The 20615-nt window shown below is 35.1% G+C and overlaps 1 protein-coding gene across 1 annotated transcript in view; it reads right to left on the minus strand.

Annotated features, from left to right (window-relative positions):
• The window catches only part of LOC112978593 (gephyrin-like), a gene marked incomplete at both ends in the record, with an annotated part of 234005 nt that overhangs the window by 12977 nt on the left and 200413 nt on the right, over positions 1-20615 (minus strand). Inside the window, 1 exon segment of the mRNA XM_026092193.1 lies at positions 14817-14858. Coding sequence (XP_025947978.1) covers positions 14817-14858 — 42 coding nt within the window.

Below are 20615 nucleotides of genomic sequence, written 5' to 3' on the forward strand. Positions count from 1 at the left end.
ATGGAACAGACAGAGAGCACATTTCTCTGATATTCTAAGAGCAGGACAGGGCCCATTCAAGTCCATACTGGTTTTGTTCAGAGAAGAAATCCCAAAGCAGCATGCTTCGACCAGTGCTTGCTTGCTGCAACACAGGAGACTCCCTCCCTCCGTGCAGCTGAGTGGATCCAATTAATTAAGATGGTGTTAGCACATTCACAGGCAGGTTGCTGTGCTGTGAGGTGCCTGCACAGGCTGTTATCAGCCTCCAAGCATATGACAGACATCTTCCTTCTCTGAAAGACTGTCTCTAAAAGCGAAGTAAACACTACTAATGCCTGAGAGAAACTTCCTGGGGGTAGATGAGAGAAACCTGCTCATATATTTCCCTTGCTCTCTTATAAAACTAGACACTATCCAGTAATTCACCTGCAAGGAAAGAGGAGTTGAAAAGAGAAGAGGAAACAGGCAGCCTTATTCCTTCTTGAGGCCATTCAAATATATTTTAGTAAATATAAATAAATATATATTACTAAATCAAGTGAATCTAATCAGATTTCATTTAGATATAATCTTACTTGAATAACCAATCAGAGAACAAAAAAAAATTTTTTTTAAATCCTGGATTAGTCAGATGATATTTTCTTTTGCACTTAGGAAAACTGAAAATTCTACTACTTGTATAATTAGCTGTGAACAAGATCTTTTATAGGTTTAAATGAAAATCTTTAAAAAGCCCCAAATGCCCTGGAAATAAGCTTCAGTTTGAGAAGTAGATAGTGTAAATGAAGGCAGAACTAATAAATTTTCTTTCCAAAAGTGGCATAAGAGAAAGAGATCCCTATTGCCCTTGTTCTTTGCCACAGAAATAGGAAGTATTTGCCTAACGTATTGCACGTTATTAAAAGAATAAATGCTATCACTGGAAAGATCTATGTAAAATTAACCTATATGATAGTGATCCTTTCTATTTGCTCCCGGTCTCCTCTGTCTCTCATTTCCCATCAATTTTGGCCATTCCTTGGAGGGGAACAGTTTGGAAAATTGTGACCTCTATTCTCTTCAGATAACAGTGATGATGTTAACTACAGTAGACCAACTGGCACATGCATACCTGTTACTAAAAAACCTCATAAACAATTCTTTGTTTAAAAGCAGTAAGATGAGAGGAGGAGGAATTTAAATAATTGCGCAAATTGCTGTGTGAATGTATATATACAAGTGTTCTACATGTTTAAACTCTTGCTGGCTTTATGCTGAATAAGAATTTAGTAGCAGGCATATGGGAAAACAGTAATTTACAGCAATATCTTTCATGTGTAACACTGTTCCTTAGATATGTTTCCTGCACTTGTTAAACAACAATCACTGGATAAAATAAGTCAAATATTCTCCCTTAATTATTTCATTTGAAGAGCCTGGAGCGGAGCTTTGAGAATTCTGTACACTGTGTAGCTATTATGCTACTATTCAGTCTTATTTTCATACTATCTCACAACCTGGCAAGTTGACTGATGAATCACTTGGCCTTAGGAGTRTGTGTTACGTGTCTGAATTATTTCCTGTCTGACCAGTATTAAGACCTTTTCAACTCCTTGCCTGTTCCAGTTCAACTGGCTTTTTAAGTTGCTGTCTTTCAGAAGGACTAAAAATACAAAAGTTATGTACATAAACTGTTGTCAAAGCACAGAATAAATTACTCTGACCCTTGGCATACATTAATATGATTAACATCTTAAAATAAGTTTTGTTTCTATTACTTTACAAATATTTTGCTTTCAAATGAAATTTCAACTGTTTTCACATTTTTCTTCCTGGACCCCAGCAACAGTCAATTTAAATGCAGCATCAAAACAAACAAATTCCCATAACACTGCAAGAAATGGAAACTACTTTTCCTCAATGGTGTGACCCTTGAAATCACATTTCAAAAGATTTTATGAGTTTTAAAATAAATTCTTCATCCAAATATAGTCACGTAACATTAATAAGGTTAAGTGAAACACTTAACTGTTAGGAAATCAGATCAGTGTTATCTGTACAACCCTTATTTTTCCTTTGAAATGTAGGCATTATAAGACGGTCTCTAATTTCACCGTATTTTTTTTCAGTAGGGCTTCTGCTTCAGACTAGATGAGGCTATTTCTTTTCACCCTCTATGTTGGAAAACTAATTTTATGCTTTACTTACTAAACAATATCCAATCTCTGTCCTGAATGGGGAACTATTTAGTTCTTTACAGATTTCTCTGTTGTGCTCAATTCTGCAATACCAAATGCCCTTATACACATAAAGACATTTATTTCTATAATAACTTTGTGAAGCAGAGGGATAGATTTATTTTACAAATGATAAACTAAGACAAGTCCAGCATAAAACATGAAGTTTGCATCAACCTGGAGACAAAGAATGCAATATGGTCTTCCTTGGTACTCATTCAATGCTTTCTGCTATAGCATCGTATTTTCTGTTCCAGCAGACAACTATCTCATCTCCCAGTTTCTGAAGTTAAAGAAGAATAGCTGTATTCACCATTCACCCCATGTGCTACAACTGGGAAACATGATTCAGTTTTGTTAATACCGAGTTATTGGCAATACCTAAACAAATGTTGGTGGGGAAGGAAGAGAGACCCCTCTGGAACATTTTGTTTCTGTTACTTTTATTCCTACGCCTTCTGAGCTGGGAATAAAAAACAAGCATCTTTCCTATGACCTTCCAAGGATTTTGAATCAAACTTTTAATCTCCAAGAAAGCCTAAGACCTATATTTCATGCTTACAATCTATCCTCCTGGATGCTGACTACAGAGGTGACATTCCTCATATCTCTACGCTAAGAAAAAGATGAACATGTGAAAAACAGTAACAGCAAAACCAAAACAATGATAAACTTTAAAAGCCACTAATCAACTGACCAATCAGTCTTCAGGCTAAACGAGTCAACAAAAAGGCATCACCCAGTTTTTTTATGTTTTCAAAGCATTTTTACAGTTAAATTTCAGCTTCTTACACTGGTCTTTGCCAGCAGTTTTGGTTGGACATTTTAACAGTTATTAGCACTCTAGTGAATGGCTGGACTACTTTTTAATTATATGAGCATGAATAAAACATATTTTTCCCCATATCATCCAATCAGAAAATCTGCACAGACATAGTTCCTAAGTAGCTGAAAACACAGCACAGCATAAACTAGCTTCTTGTTTTGCTGATGCCATTCATTTCACTTGCATATGTGTTTTTACTATATGAATAGAAATCAGAGCTTTCTTATTTAACTGTGTCCCCAGTCAGAGGACATTGTCTGTCTAATTTTTCTACATTGATAAAATGTTCCTGGCACAGACATAGTTTAAGGCTGTGAAACTACTGTCTTTTGTGGCTTTCAAAAAAAATGAAAAAGCACTACAAAAGTCATAAATGTATAATATCTTGAATTCTTTACAGGGTTTTAAAAGTCTGTATCACAAAAAAATTGTACGTAAATATACATTTACAGAGTCTATAAATGGGAAATACATTCCAGGAAAATCTGACTGAGCTCGGGTAGAATGAGATGGGTCCTAGCAGACATCTCTGGATTTGTCATTTATGTATGTAAATCAAGGGAAATCACTGAATGTCTGCATGAAGAGAGAGGAGGATTGTGTAGTAATGGCACTTCAGCATTTATCCCTGCCTTCCTGGATTACTTGCTTCTCCTTTCCTCCTCTTCCCTGTGGCCTCCTCCTTCATTTGACAGAACAAGGAAGATCTAAACAGTCTCCTTAGTCACTGAATCTTGATCAGTTCTGGTGCCTGCAACAACCTCTGTGGCTAAAGTATGCTAGAAGGCGTTCTTAAGTTATCTGCACATGAAGTTTGTAACTTGCCGATCTGTTAAGTGCATCACTAGTGTGGTACATGGCTTTCAAGAACAAAAATGAGAGACTTGCATATTTTCCTATTGTTAAAACCCTTTTTTTCTATCCAACTCCTCTAACTGTATCAGTGTTCAATAAATTATATGCTTCTGTACTGCATACTAAGTAATTAATGCTAGCACTGAGAGCTGTGGTGAGTATAAGCCTTTCACATTTTTTCCAAAGGAAGGTTTTCTACCTAGAAATTAATGATTAGTGTGGTTGCTAGGAATGTCTGACAAAGCATGCGCAAAACTAACCACTAGTTACTTTTAAATTGACAGCATACTTTTATGAATGTCCTTAATGAAGATTAGATTTACCCAATGTTTAAATTTAAATTTTTGGAGTTACATGTGACACAGAATCAAAGTATTTTTGTGTTAGAAAAAAGCATATTCCTCACTGCTACATAAAACAACATGATGTTCTTTATGTTAAAGAATTCATGTAAATGAATGTTGCTTAAACTTTCTTAAACTTTTCAAATGAGCTAGGAGCATCAAATCTGAAGGCCTTGGAGTAAGAGCACAAAAAGTAGCAAATAGAGGTAATGTGTCCATTACAGTCATTGATGTATAAAGTACTCGTAACAGACAAAATCTCAACTTGTTTACTTTTAAACATAAAAATGAATAAAACTTTTTAAAATTAAGATTCATCTAGGGAACAACAACTGCAAAGAAAACAAAGCTTCAGTCTGTGAATCTATCTGAGCAGTAAATCACCAGTACTGGGAATTTACTGTATGAAGAGCTAGATTACCCACGGAGGCAGAAAACTATATTCCTCTGAGGAGAATCGTTAAAGTGAAATCAGAATCATCATGGATGAATAACTTAATTATTTCAGAGAGTTCATAAGCTATGGAAAGAAGAGGCTGGAATCAAGCAAACGCTGCACAGAGAACTACACTGTCTAAGATAAGTTAGAAGTTCTTTTTGAAAGCAATCAGAAATACAAATGCAGGAAGAGGATTTGCATTTAGGATTCTGCTTTGAACCTCAAAAGAATCCTCAAAGGCTCGAAAGGTAAGATTCCTTTAGAGCTGTCTTGAATTTGGCAGTGCAGATTGCAAGGTCCAGCACAACGGCGACCACTAGCTTCCACACAGCAGTGGGTGCTCGGCACCCCAGGCTGAAAACAGAACATTACTGTGGTTGGGCTTCTAGCAGCACCGAATTGTGGAAATTGGTAAAATAAATAGGCATATGGAAAATACTATGAATAAGGACAAACCTTTCCCCCTCCAGCTCTTAAATGAAAAGCTATATGGTAATTAGGCTTAGCTAAAACTTTTTTCCATGTCACAAAACTGCATTTTAAAAACTGGAAAACAGGAAGTTAATGTAAGGAATACTGATGGGAACACACTGACTATATATTACTGATACTGATGCTGTTGTGTTTATTTAAATTGATTACCATGTGTTAAAACAGTTCCTGTCCACTAGAGACGCATGTAAAATGGATCACGCTTGATGGCATTTTACATTAATGATTACTCCAAAAGCCCCAAAGCAATGTAATTGAAGTTAGCTCAACTTTGGTTTGCTTACTATTATTTCAGACTCTAGACTCATCTTCCATAGACTGTGTTACTTAAGCTGGTTCTGCAGTGTTAGGCTGCAGCTGGGATCTGAACGTAGAGTGCAGTTGCACTGCCTGCTATTACGAGTAGCAGTTTACAAACCAACGTCTGGCTTCGCAAGGAAACTGATTAAATAGTACAATCCAAAGAAATAAATATTAAATGTTGTATGCTGGCGTGCAGCTTGCTTCTGAATGAAAAAAAAAAAAAGGCCAGCTAGAAAGGAAATCTCATAGGTGTATCTTATCAACACAGTTTGACACCATACAGTCCAAGGTGGGGCACAGCATAAGAAAACGGAAAAAATTTGTTTAAATAGATGTAATTATAAACAAATAGTGACAAGACTGACATTGGGAAATGCAAATGCACATTACATACATGAGCCTAAACTACAACCAATCAAAAGGAAAATGATACTCATAGTTCTCTGACTTGATCTAATTTGTTTCATATAGGTTTACTGATTCATAACAGATTATATATCTGTACCATAAGGCAGGATGAAATGTCTCGCTTTTTTACAGAACAAGAAGAAAGGGAAAAATCTGTATTTAAAATTGAAACGTAAAGACATATCTTGCCATGAAAAAAAAAAGCAAAGAACTTTAGAGTTTCAAATGGAGGAGGGTGAAGAGTTATTTCTGAATTACTTGATTTTATAATAAAAAACATTACATAACATTATCTGGAATATATCTGTCATTTTATCATTCAATTTCTCAGTGCCTATCCTTTCTAACAGACACTTGCATTTTATTTATTCTCTGCTTGCTAAATGCAGAGCTGGCAAGCATTTCACCAAAATAAAAATAAGCAAAAAATATTATGGTTTTGGTAAGCTGAATAGATAGAGTTTAAGCCAAAATCTTTAACAGGAAATGAGATGCCTTTCAAATCCCAGGTTTTACCACTTCCCTGAATGTGAAATAGTTCTGTGTAAATGAACCTAGTGCTTGGACTGAGTTTATCAGTAGAGAACAAAAGAAAAAGGGCAAAATATTTATATGATGGGATAATTTTATTTGGCAGAAGTCACAAGGTAGGACTATGAGCAAAGAAGCAGTAGGACTAGGCAAAATTTGGCTTCTATTTTCAGTATATGAGTTGCGGATGGACATAATTTGGGATTCAGCAGTTGGCAAACAAAGATAAATTATATTAAAAAAGTGCAAATACAAATATAGTAGCAGATTTTTAAAATGATTTTTTAAGTGAATTTTATTGTAGATATCTAAGACAGCATTCAGTGAAGTTATTCATGTGTACCTTGATCAGATTACTGCAATGATGCAATCCCCTTACTGATGTGACTTGACATTTTGCTGTACTTTCATTCACGAGCTGTCATGAATGCCTTACTTTATACAACATCTAGTTCTTGTAGCAAAAATCTCTCTCCATTTTGGTATTGCAGAGAAAATGCTACAGAGGATTTTTGCACAGCTACTAATCTAAATAGAGAGAATGAAGATAAAACTATCATCGAAGCTATTTTCTCTGGATTAGGACACTAGATCACTGACTTTTCATAGTTTTGCATTTTAATAGGCACCGAGGAAACTATATTTCTCTAAAAGTTAGAATTTTAATTCATTTGTTTTTTCTTAAGCCCAGAGGACAGTGCTACTATTAGCAAAGCAAAACGCAATAGAAAAAATGTAACCCTTTCAATGGGAATTGCCAAGTAGCTGAGGCCAAAGTTCTGACCTCTTTTTGGCATCTGAAAGAGAAATACCTACAAATTCTAATCTTACTTAAAAACTCACCGTTCCATTAGCAACTGCAAAATATAACAAAGAGAAGCAAGACTACATTGTACCAAAATAGCTGTACAAAGCACAAATGGCTAGCAGCTTTGATGTGTCCATTCAATTCTGAGCTGTAGATATCACAGATATATAAAGACACACTTTTTTTCTGGCCTGTTTTCATGTTGTGGATCTTATTAAGGACAAGGCAGCCATGGTAATTACAGCCACATCCAGAAACAATATGAAAACCTCAGCATTCACACCAATGAAAACAGAGGTAACTTAGAAAAATGTTATTTCAAAGTTCAAAGAGCATCTCTACAAAGGATATGGGGTTCATAAGGCAATGAGGCAGGCAACCTCAATTTAATGCAGCAATTTTTCTTCAGTGAATTAGTGTATTTATGCCAGATGTTTATAACCAAATTCTCCACCTGCTGGAGTTCTGCTTGAAATCAGAGAAAAGGAACTGAGAGGAACTAGTTATGTTTAGTTCATCTTGTGTCCCTGAGCCCAGGTATAGCTTTAATTGCCAAAGAACAGTTTTTGTTTACGCCATGACAATGATCTTATGTTAGTGAAAATGATTAATAAATATTAAGGCACAGCTCTGCTCTTCTTGGCCATTGCCCCCTAAAACACTTCCCCCCTTAAATTATGTCACCCTGAGATTGTAACTGTTGAATGCCATGACCAGTTTTCTGGTATAGAAATTCTTCATATTGCAAAAATATTCTCCAGGTGAGTCATACAGACTGAAAAGTTTAAAAAAAGAAAATGCAAAGAAAAAGAAAAATCCTCATGCTGTGTGTGCTTTCCCTACCTAAGTGTGACTCATTTTGTTTGTGCTTTCCCTATCTATGAGATATATTTATATTACACATAAGGAAGTTAATTTACGTAACAAAATATAAACTTTGTGCTACTCTTGTGTCAAGTTTGCATATAATATACTTAAAATAATGTATAGATCCAGGCCATAAAAACTGAGTACAAAACTAGCTATTTTCTTGGTAATCTGCCCAATAAGAAAACACCATAATTTACTCATTATGGGTTACTTACTTACTTTCGACTGGAAGTCTAAAGACCACCTTTGGTATATCAGATCTATTTAAATTACTTTCATACTTTTATAGTTGTTACTCTAATGATCTTCTGAAACAGTGTTAGATCTTCAGAAACAGTGCTAGAAACATACTTTTAACAATATGCAATTYAAGTTTCAGATATTGTATGTGGATATTCACTTAGGATTTTCTTTTATATTAAAATATTTGCATAATTAGAAAAACAATACTGATATCAAAGCATTCTTTAGTGCCTAGTAATTAACTGAAGATTCAACTTTTTCAGTTATCTACCAGTTGCACTGACAAATATCACTGTTGAATTCATTCTTCTAAACTTAGTATCTGGCAAACTGCTGCTGGAAAGTTTTAAGTTATAATATCAGAAGAAACTAACTGTAAAAATTGGTCCACTTGTTAGTAATATAGGGGGAGATATTTTTGGAAAAAAGGGAAAAAATATACAATTCAAAAAAAGAACTACAAAGTGTAAGAGGTTGTCACAGTAAAAATTCCCAAGCCAGGTTTCAGAAAGCTGGTATACCTTCTTAGTGCAGGAGAGCCAGCAAAGCCTTCTGTAAGCCCTGGATGCAGAATTTGCAGAAATGCAACAAATTCAAAATGTTGGACTTTCTGTGCACACATAGAGGATGCTCTTGAGTTGGAATATCAAAAGTAGTCCCCTCTGCCTTTGAGATGTAAGTGGTCCACACATACGCAAACCAGCTGTGCAGCGCAGTGTAAATGTCCTGGAATTTAAGAGCCTGTAACTAAAATTGAATTCTAGAGTCTATGCTGGTGGCAAGTGCCTGAAAGTCAGACTTGCAGTTCTCTGTGTTGTAACATTGTGTTCTTTTCAAACTAGCCTAATTAGAAGGAGGAACAATCTCTTACTTCACTTAAGTTTTAAAGAATGAGATTCAGTTATTTACAACATTGTGTAATGTATACTACAGATAATTATACTTTAATCTAGAGCACTTAAAAATCTTCCTGCAGTCTCTGACTGAATGAGCTTCTGAAGTCATGAATTCAACAGATCAACTGCCTCTTGCAGGAAACAGTATTTCCTCTAGTTCTCTGAACACTTAATTCCCTGTACTGGCCCCCCTATTCTTGTATTATCAGATAAGATTATAATCATAATCTATAGCATTTTATTAACAAATTAAGTATACAATCAAATCCAGTTAATCAGTGTGCAGCCAATATATATTCCCGAAACTATGTTTATGGAAGTAATTTCTTCTCTGGGAGAGAAAACTAACACAAAAATTTGCAGATCTCTCACAACACAAGACACCATGCGCTAACCTATCAATGAGCCTAAATAAAACAGATGGCATGCTATACACTTGAGTGTCTCCCTCTTTGCAACTAATTTTTCATGCTCACATTTTATTTTCTGTTTTTTGGAAAGCAGGGGATAGCACTGTGATGAACATTCATCTGCTGCTATACTTGCAACAAGCAGATCAATAGGTTTCCTTCATTACACTTTCAGCCAAACACATAGCACATGCAGATGCTGGAGGAAAGGGAGAGAAAGAGAGAGAGATTGATGCTGATAATAAAAACTCTGAGATACAAATGAAGATAAAAAATGGGGTCATTGCATACCTAAGTGTAGTTTTATAAATCAGCAGACTTCAGACTTTCCTCTGTTGGTCAATCAGTTATTTTAAATTTTGTACAGTATTTTTAAGATAAAATGTAAGTGAAGTCAATCTGGTCTAATTAACTTCTTAAGAGAACTACAGCTATTTTTAAAAAGATTACTATGCTTTGTAACAACTGGATAATGAGTCGATTATATATGTATTACACACATACTATACTGCACAACTGCTAAGTCAGCATCCTTGCTAATTAATATATTTCCACTCTTAGAAAATTCATTTAAATACTCCTGCTAACATTTATAAAAATTACAGGCATGAAGCTAAATTATTTTCATAAAAGAGGGAAAAACCTTATTGCAGATTGCAAAGTTCGAAGAGGAAATGAATTTATATTTTATCATTTATATTTTATCATTATTTTACCATTTTAGAGCATTACAGATCTACTTCTCTTGCCACAAGGGAATCACTTTTTAAAGAAACTTGCTGATATTTAATTGAATCAAACCAGAGAGAGAGAGCATCTATTTCATTCTAGACAAGTGGAATTGTTAAGGTGCTGACTGGGGCTCTAGAGAAAAGAAAAACCTCTCCAGGTAGGTATATAGTACTACTACCCTATAATGCTGGGACTTCAACAAACTATAAAAACCTTGCTGTAACTAAAGGTAAGTAGAAGTTTTAAAAAGCTTTCTGCCCATTCCTCTCAAACAGCCTTCAGTTGACCATGCCCACAGTTTTACCAGGTCTGGAACTGGTGACAATAAAAAGGATTAGGTGAAAAGAAGCTTTTCTTTATTATTAGACTCTGAGATGGAAAATGGACTCTACATGGATGTTTTCTACAAAAGAAAGCAGGAAGCAAACTCTACCTCAAATTCTTCACAATGGTGAATATACAGATCCAAGTTTGTCTTCTAATGGAAGATTTGTTACTTCTTTAATTAAAGATCTTGTGTGTAACACCTTAAAAAATTCTCTCATAGCACAGTCAGTTGCCTTTTTGGCAATTTTAGTTCAAAGATTACCAATGCATCCAATTCCAAAGCTTTTCTCAAAAATTAAAATAATAATTAAATTTCTCAAGATGAACCTACATTGACTGTTTATGCAAAACAGATTTCAGAAATTTCTTATAACAGGTGATTTTTTTTTTTGCTTTTGTTCTACCATTGTCAGAAGGCACATTCAGTCGACTTTCTGCAACACTGATTCCATTTCTATTGCTTGTGTGTTCCTGGCATTTTCTGAAGGTCCAAAGCTATTTGATGATGACCTGGATGTACAACATTAAGAAACTTTGAACTTGGAATCAGCTTAAGAAAAATATTTTCTTGCAGTAACAACTGAAGAAATAGGTGTAGGCACAAGAAACAACCTTAAGCTCCTATCAGAAGTGTGGTTCTTTTTTCCCCTGGATATCAGACATTATGCAATATAGTTAACACTACTCCTTTCTTGTCCTTGATCAAACCAAATGGCAGGCTTTTAGGGCTTTACTGAACAATACTTTATTTTGGGAGAACTTCTACCATATTTAGAGGTCAGAAGGTTGTTCACCTATAGCAACCCTTCCCATTTTCCAAAATAATAGCAGGTGACATTGATCATTGATGGACTTGTATCCTGACTTTAACCTGTATTTCTAAATGAAGAGTCCCTTATGAGGTTAGAAACTACCCTATGCATCCTTTATGGAGTCCAGAGAATGTCCAGTCCCTCCTTGCCTCTTCAAATATCTAGAGCTGCCATAGAAATCTTCAATTTTGATTGATGCTCCTTTGGATTTCAGCTCAAATGGTCTGTTCCAAAACAGATGGGGTGTTCTCCTGCCCCCAGAGAAGAATGTATCCATATTTTTTTTATACTTTCAGTTTGCAGTTTAAAAGAAGGCAATCTAGATTTCACACAGTATGTTTCAAAAGCAAGGAATTGAGATCAGCTGGAAAAAAGTTTTTTAACTACATCACATGATCTGGCTCACTAGACAGCCAGGTTATCCACATCTTCAGATATAAAGATCTTCTCTTTGGACAGAATATAAAAGACAAATTGCTTGCACACTCTCACACTGACACCCTAATACTTCAGCTAGCAGACCCTTTACTATAAATCCCAAAGACTTCCTTTGCGGACAGGATTCATTAAACCCTTAATACTCCAATTTTCTTTTTCTGTTGAGGTAGACTATTCCAAGATCACTAATCAGTACCACAGTCTGATAGCTATGGAGAAGGCAAAATAGTTTTGGGAATCTGATCAAGCAGGAGAGCCATAAATGCCTGACTACCCGCTAAGGAAACACACTGGCTTCCACTCCTTTCAAAGACAGTGATCCCTCCAGAATGCAAAAAGAACAAATGGTTGGAGCTGCAGGCAAAGCAAGATGAGTCTAGTTCTCCTTTCGCTTCCTTCATATGCAAAAGAGCAAGTTCACCATTTTTGCTGATAAGAACTATGAGAGTGGGATCTGTGGAAAACAAAGTGGCATCAAGCTGAGATGCCTGTTGATCTAGAGCTTTTTTTAAAATCACACAGCTCATTCAGAAGAATGGTTAGTCAAATGAAGATGGCCTCTGCCTTTCATTCAAAAGAACTAAATTTAATTTCTTGCTCCCTGTATTAGCTTAGAAAAACACTCTGTGTCTTTTTATGTGTATGAATATAGTATTATTACTTATTCTATATTGGTGTTTTGATCATAACCATGATAAAAAAAGTGAAGCCTTCATATAATAATGAAGCACAATAAACTGCAGAATACGTATCAGATGCTTTTAAGGACAGATAGTTGATTATGTTTAAAACAACTTATCTCCTGGCAGAGCCAGAAGCAATTATTTGTCTTGGACAGAAAATCTGGTAAGCATCTCTTTGTCCTTAAAAACTTTTTTATTAGATCTTTTGCCTGTTCATAGTCTGATATTAGAAAAAACTCCTTTGTATTAATAAGGATAAAGAAGTGCTAGGAATGATTGCTTGAGTGGTTAAAGTTTCTTGAGGACAAATTAGACACACACCAGTAAGACAGTACTTACATACAGTTGATCCTGCTCAGGGACAGAGTGATGGATTAGGTGAGCTCTTTATGTTTGCATTTTGTATGATGTTCATTGATACAGTGAAGTAAAAGCATCCTTATGTGAGGGAGTAAACATAACTAATCTGAATGAGTCCAGTGTGCAGACACAGAGCATCACATAATACCAGCTGAGTCCCGTCTTCCCCACTTCACCGTGGTTGCTTATGAGACTGTCTAAAATCTCATTTGCCTAGAATGATACCTTTAAGTCTTGAAGTCTTACATCCTCCTTTTCTATCAGTATTACCTTCACTTTTTGGCATGTGTTTGTATTTTATAGGATTTTCAATAGTGGTATTTTTTAACAAGATCAGTGTATGTAAAGTAGAATTTAGGGACCAATATCTCTGATCAGCATGTTACCCGCAGGAGTGACTGTGAGCATGGTCAACAAAACAGTCCATTAACGACTGACAGAACACTATTTAAAAAAACTAGGCTGTATGTTAACTGGGTCAAAGTCATTTACTTTACATCTGTAAAATATCTAGTCACAGTGGCCCAAACTAGAACGCAAAATCAAGAATATATGTGTGTGTGTGTGTGCGTGTGTGTGTGTGTATTCACAGTCATAATCAAATGTTACATCATTTCGATAATAAAGCACTGTGTTTCTTGGAGCTATGTTTCTGACCTTAAAGAGTGCATTTATAAACCAGGTATCACTAAAAAGTGAGGCACAAGATTTGTTTTAAAGTGAATTATAGAGTGTTGGGTTTTTTTAACCTAGGACAGTATCTCCATGGGTCAAGTAACATTTTTTTGGAGCTTGAGTTTCATTTGGGCACCAAGTTCATACACATGGAGCAAAATTTTCAATTTAATATTAGGTCTAGAACTTTGCTCACTATGGTTCTACAGTGAGATAGAATGAATTGTCCTGTTTTTAGGAGATTTTGTCAACTTTAAGAGATTCTTTTAAAATACAGAATGAATGAACTCTATGTGCTCCAGATTGATTCAATATTACAGAAAACCTCAAATCCATCTTTTTGATACTCATCCATTAATCAATTGTAACACTGTGCTGAAGCCTGATCATTACACAGTGGGTAATGGCATTCATCTGACAGTATTTTATAAATTCTGTTTTTATCCTGTGATACTGTGGATTCTAGTTTTTCTTAACATCTTTACCCTGAAAAAATGGTACAAAAGGCCAAGCTTAAATAATCTCTTTTTTCCATTCTAATTACAATTTAATGTATTTTTCTTTTCAAGTCTTGCTAAGCTTGTACTATACTCTTAAATTATAGAAGAGTATCATGAAGTTGATACGGAAGTATTTACAACAGTATATGCATTTTGGTCTAAAAAACAGACTCAAGCCAGACTTTTGGGAAATAATAATGAACTTCAGATATCCATAAAGCACCCTATATCTAGCAAGGTAATTAGTAATCATAATGTGACATCCATTTCTGCAGAGCCTTTCTATTTACAATAATACCATTGAGTTAAAATAGGTCAAACTGACTGGTGACGCATCTTGCAGTCTGGGCATCTGCAAGTCCGTTATGGAAGTATTCTCATTTTAATGTAAGAGAAAATTAATGATGTTTTCATCATATAATTTATGCTCCTATGTTATGTAGCAGGTGCCTAGTTGGACTTTACATCATGGTGGTCCCAGACTAATATGGTGATTTTAAAACCACGCTGAACATGGTTGCAGGGCGATCATGCAGAATTTTCCCCCACAGCTGATTTTTCCCCACTTGTGCACAGAGCAATGCGAAAAATGAAAAAAGTAAATAAAATCAAAAAAGGGTGATGGGCGAGCAGGTCAACTCTGTGAGAGAACACGTGCAAGTATACCTCAGAAACACTATAGGTGGATGAGCACGAAGGGAGCCGAGTCTGGTTGTGCAGTGGGGAAAAGAAAACATTGTTAAAAAAGAAATGGTGGCAGAGTAAGGGTCTCAGAAGGTTTTCTGTATAGGTGGCTCCAGCACTGAGATAGTAGCAGGGGGTTCATTAAGTTTCCAAGACCAGCTATTTCAGAATCTCCAAATTTAGGCTTTTTAAGGTGGAAGCTTCTTAAAAGAAAAATGGTATTTTACTTATAAAATAGTTAAAACTAATGATGAATCTGAAGAAAAGTGTCAGTCTTTATTCCTCTAGAAAATTGGCGTTGTGACCAGAAAACTATCCTTAGGATAATAAGGTATTCTAGAAAGAAGCTTACCAATCTCCTTCATTTAACACTATTTGTTTAATTTTAACTCTGCAAACAATACAATGTGAAAACACATTAAAGGCCCTATTCTTCCCTGTGTATGTTTTTAGATGCTCAGAACTAGCACTTTGATAATGAAGTTTTTTCTTCAATCTCACTTCTCCAAAAACAGATTAACTTGCAAAGGCTAAATCACTAATGCCCAGATAGAGGCCAACAGAAATCTGCATGTTATGTCCCTCATTAATATAAAGGGCTGTGATTCTTGAGGGACGCTGTCACTGTCAGCATCTATCAGCACAGACACAAGTTCATTGGGAACACTATAGTTTTACTGATGGAAGTTGTCCTAAACCTAGAGTGTGGTTTTACTATGCACAGAACACAACAATATGATTGCTTAGGGAACACTTTGCTTATACAAGACATCAGTTTTTCTATACTAGTAAATCACTCATAGCTCAGAGACATGTCAAAAATTAAAAAAATAAAGAGTTTCCAGTTATTTATAGGATTTTCTTTTCTTTAAGTGAGTCTGAAAATCCTTTCTTTGGTTGAATATATTTCAGCTTCCTGACTTAGGTATTATGATGGACTGAGCAGAGATGATACTCATAAAGTCACTCATGAACATTCTTCAATTTCTGATGTATGTATTTCATAATTCTTCACTGAAATGTAAAATACCACTTTCAGGAAAATTCTACATTCATATTTGTCTGTGTTCCTTTACGTCTCCATTATACATGTCTACAGAGCTGTTTTTTCTTCACAGAAAATTTATAATGCTCTCACTGAAAATATTTTTTGTTCCTTTCTGGCATTCTGTATATATTTCCTTTGCTCTAACTAGATAATATTACTAAGGACATTTGAATGACTTCAGGACATCTTAAATGTTCACATACACTCAAGAACTACCTCCTTCCCCGATGACATGTTTCCTCATGACAACATGGTATAGTGAGTTGATTTACAGAAGGATTACATCGCAAATAGAAAATGACTTCAGACAAATAGAAAGAGAATGCAATTTTAAGAAACCAAGTATTATTCTTAAACAGTTTCTTTTGTAAAAAAAAAAAAAAAAGAGCCCCCCTCCCCCCAACAAATACTGAGCAAAAATTGTTTCTAAGAGGATTATTTTGAAAGCTTTCCAAGAAAGATAAGGTGTGCTTTTGCTTAGTTATATGACATGGGGTTCTGCTATTCACCTAAGACTTTTGGATGCATTTCTAATCAAGATTCTCATAAATAATCTCCAACCACTGTTCCCATGTTTTGTCTTGTAATAGAATGGAAAAAGAAGATTAATTGGTTTCAGCTTTGCAGGTGAGGATTCAGAGAATGGATTAACAGCAAGAAATGTCAAAGCAGCAGTGTTTTAAGTATCAGCAACTAAATAAATGGGAACAGCAACAATGAGGAGGTTTGGAATCTTATCCAACAAAGTGTGAAAGAATTTGACTCATCCTGTCTATTCCCCACACTAACTTACAAGAGGTATACTTTAAGTTAAACCCATGTGTATTTTTTTTCTTGGGCATCTACTACATGGAGACTGCTGTTGCCTACCTAATATTTTGTTGCCTACCTATCATATTTTCATTAATATCTAACCTAAATTTATCATTTAGCTTCAGTCTTATTGCTCCTAGTACTTAATTACTTTAAATCATTCCTTACTTTCTTCATATTCATAAAGTCCCAGTTACAAACAGGCAAATGATAATATTCCTTCCACTAAAATATCTGTATATTTTATTTCTCTCTGTTCTCAAACACACACACACACACATATATATATTTATAAATTTTTCCTTAAGCACACTAACTCCATATTTTTTTCTTATTCACACATGTATAGACTCTCAATTTACCTGTGTTATTTTCTCATAGTGATGAAATCAAAGTCATGCTCAAGTGTTTTGGTCTCAAAATCATCTTCAGGAAAGGATTTATCAGTTCCCTACTTTTACAACCTACACTCTTCCACATACTGATTGCTGTTTCTTTCCATTATTTTCAGCAGGATCATGCAATGAGATTGTTGCATCTCCTGCACACTTATCATTTCCAGATCCTTTCTACATCATTGCTTTCTTTCTAACTGGTCTCCATTTTTGAACGTCTGCCTGTGTCAGCATTCCTTAAGTGTACTGCTTCTGCAATATTAAAATTAAGTGTCAATATGTTTCTTCATTTTTCTAAGTTCCTTTGATGATTCTGCAAACAATCACTTATTCTGCTTCCAATTTGCTGTCATCTGTGAACTCCAGTAATTGATCTTTTGACTGTTTCTTCCAGTTGGAAAGAGGGGGCAGCTCTTCTTACTTTGTATGCTGCCTGACAATCCCTACCCATTACTTTGGGAGAAGCTAGCTAACGTGCTAACATTTGAGCCCTGCTCAAACGTGCTGCTGGGTTTTTTCTTCCCCCATGAACATTCAAGTGAAGGCACCGTATTCTCTGTCACAGAAATTCCCCACTGTGACAATGATTTTAAAAGAACTATGCCCATTTACACCAGCTGAGAATCTGGTCCAAAGGCTGCATTAGCAATTTGCCATTAGTCTGAGAGCCATAGTGACTTTACTTAGATTTTTAGTAATAGAACATAATGACTAGGAATGAAAGCCCCATAAATGTAATCCTTCATCATGATCAAAGAAGGCAGGTACTTAAAGTAAGATAGCATATGGCATACAGGAGACTGTAGCCTTCATGAGACACAATTCTATATGAAAAATGATGATCCAGGTTTCATTAAACATCCTCTATGGACAGTATTTGGCCACTACTATGAATTCTGAAAACACTGTTCTTGGCCAAAAAGAGAACCTTTGATTTGGAAGTACTCTGGTTAAGATCCACATAGAAATTGTTTCACATGTTACTCAGGACTTCGTGTAGAATTTCTACGTTTAGACTTATGCTTTTCTGATGGGCTTTTCATAGTATGTTTCTGCAGAATTTAAACTTGCATTTAAAATCAAATTTACTTACAAAAAAATCTTCGAAACACAGATTGAAGCAGTAATGTTCTGCTGAATCTGTGCTGAACTTTTCAACACTTTCAGGAAGGTATCAATTTTAAACAGGTTTTATGAGTTTTAAAATATACACCAGTTACCTGTTTCACTGCTGATCATCTCAGTAGCTAATGCACTTTATTTGCTATTGCTACATTAATTGCAACAGGTAGGAGAATGCTAACAATTCAAAGTAGTAGAAGACTAATTTTCCAAGCAATATTTGATTTTAGCTTCAAACACAGGTATTTTGGAAGGGTCAAAGGATTAAGCCATGAAAAGAATTGGAATACCTGCAAGAAAGTTGAGTGAAGATCTCAAGAAGAAATGGGAAAACAGATCTCAGTTCAGGAAAACTTTCTTTGTAAACAATTAGGCATTACTACTGATATTAAAAGTAGTTTTTAAATTAACCACTAAACCCAAAAAAGTCTGCTTAATTAACTAGAATTTTAATGCATGTTTTCAGTGCCTATTACTTTAAATATTTGGCAGGATTTTTAAACTATTGTAGAAACAGATATTCTGCAGAATTTTGATGTTTTCTACATATTTCTAATGGCCTTTGCCTTTAATGTGGGAAGCATGTCTTTGAAATTCATTCTGAAACAAAGGTTCCACCTTAAATACTATGCACAATTGTGCAATAGCATTTAACTTTCACTTATGGGGCTGGCCATCAGCTACTTCATGTTCCCCCTCCCATACCATTCAATACATTTGCCACACTGTAGTAGTAGTAACAACTTTCATTTAAACTCCTTTCCAGAAACATCACGGAATACATGCAAATTATTTTAAAGATGAGCTATTAACAGATCCCTCATTATTTTCTTTCCAAATTTCCACCACTTACTACAGATTTGTGCTATTATTTGATCTGCCATTTGTATCTCCTCTTTTAAAATGTTGCGTTATCCAAAACATCCATTATTATAGCATGGATCAGACTGGCAGTGAAAAGCAGCAGATTTTAGCTACATGCTATTATACTTGCGATGTGTCCTGGTTGTCTGAAGAGATTTAAAGGGCATATGAAGAATATATGGAACATTTTTTAGTTCACAATCTGACCTCCTTGCTTGTCTTGTGTAGGGTATGGCCATGATAGAACAGACAAAGTGGCACAGAGGAACAGAACAATTTCATGTCAATTAGTTTGTGTAATATCCATGGTTATAACGTAGTCATAGTTTTTCATTTTAAATCTCTCCTCATGTGGCATTCTGTGCGAGAATATGTGTCTAGAACACTTTTTGTAGTACGAAGTTTCATGGCGTAATTTTTTTGCCTGGCTTTATGTTTATTCAGCAGTATTAAATCATGAATTTAAGGGTGAGGAGTCTAAAATAAAGATCTGCCTCTGCCTTGATTATAGCTAATAGGTTTAGCATGTCACCAAATGAAAAATACCACATAGTTTATTCTCCCAAAAACCTGATTCTTAAAGAAATTTGCCAGTGAAATGATAGTCTTTTCATCAACCGATTTTATAGAACGCTGCAATGTATTAGCAGCTCAGTTTTCTTGTATTTCACCTGCAAAAGATTACAAGCTCAGTGACTTCTGTTTGACAGTGAGCAGAATTCAGCTTTATGTCAGACTTATAGCTGGATATGATAAAGCATCAAAATGGGGTAAAAATTATCAAATCATTATCATTGTCTTTCACTAGATAACCATAGTGGATTATATATTAAAATGATTGTGCTGAGAATAATGGCAACAGTCACAGTGCATGGAAGATACAAACAGGACATGACTCTAAAGAAATTATTTTGAGAATCTTCACTGAACGATTGTTCAAAGGGATAAATACAGTTATTAACTTATACTTTTATTATGTTCAAAACTTACTATGCTCAAAACTTTCTAACTTTCATTACACATCACATTATGCAGCTTAAACTCTAAGTTCTAGAGAATTAATTGCTGAAAGGCTGACCTTTATGAAGAAAACTCATGAATATGAGGTACTGCTGTCTGTATTGCTATGTTGGCAACAACAACTTGTTTTCTTAAAGATTTCTGTGAAAAATGGATAATCTTACAGAGGTGTCATGACTGATATGTTAGATCTTAATCCTTTTTTCCATGTGAATTTTTTTCATTAAAGTACAAATATAACATACAGGAAATATGCTGCAGAATTTTTGTATTAAAGGAATATGCTAAGAAAACAAGCAGTGAAATTTGCATAGCTGGCACCCAAACAAATATTAACCTATCTTATGAGATAAAGTAAGGATCCAAAACATTAAAGGCAAAGACAGAGGTAGATGTGAGCCTACGTGCTCCTGGGTTACCTTAGCTCAGCTGTAGTTTTCAGTTCAGTTAAGGTATCAATCACAGGCAGAAGATCTATGGCTATCCTTTAAACTAGGGATATCTATTTTATTCGTTCCT

The sequence above is a fragment of the Apteryx rowi genome, unplaced genomic scaffold, assembly GCF_003343035.1.
Source record: "Apteryx rowi isolate R43461 unplaced genomic scaffold, aptRow1 scaffold_945, whole genome shotgun sequence".
Taxonomy (NCBI): domain Eukaryota; kingdom Metazoa; phylum Chordata; class Aves; order Apterygiformes; family Apterygidae; genus Apteryx; species Apteryx rowi.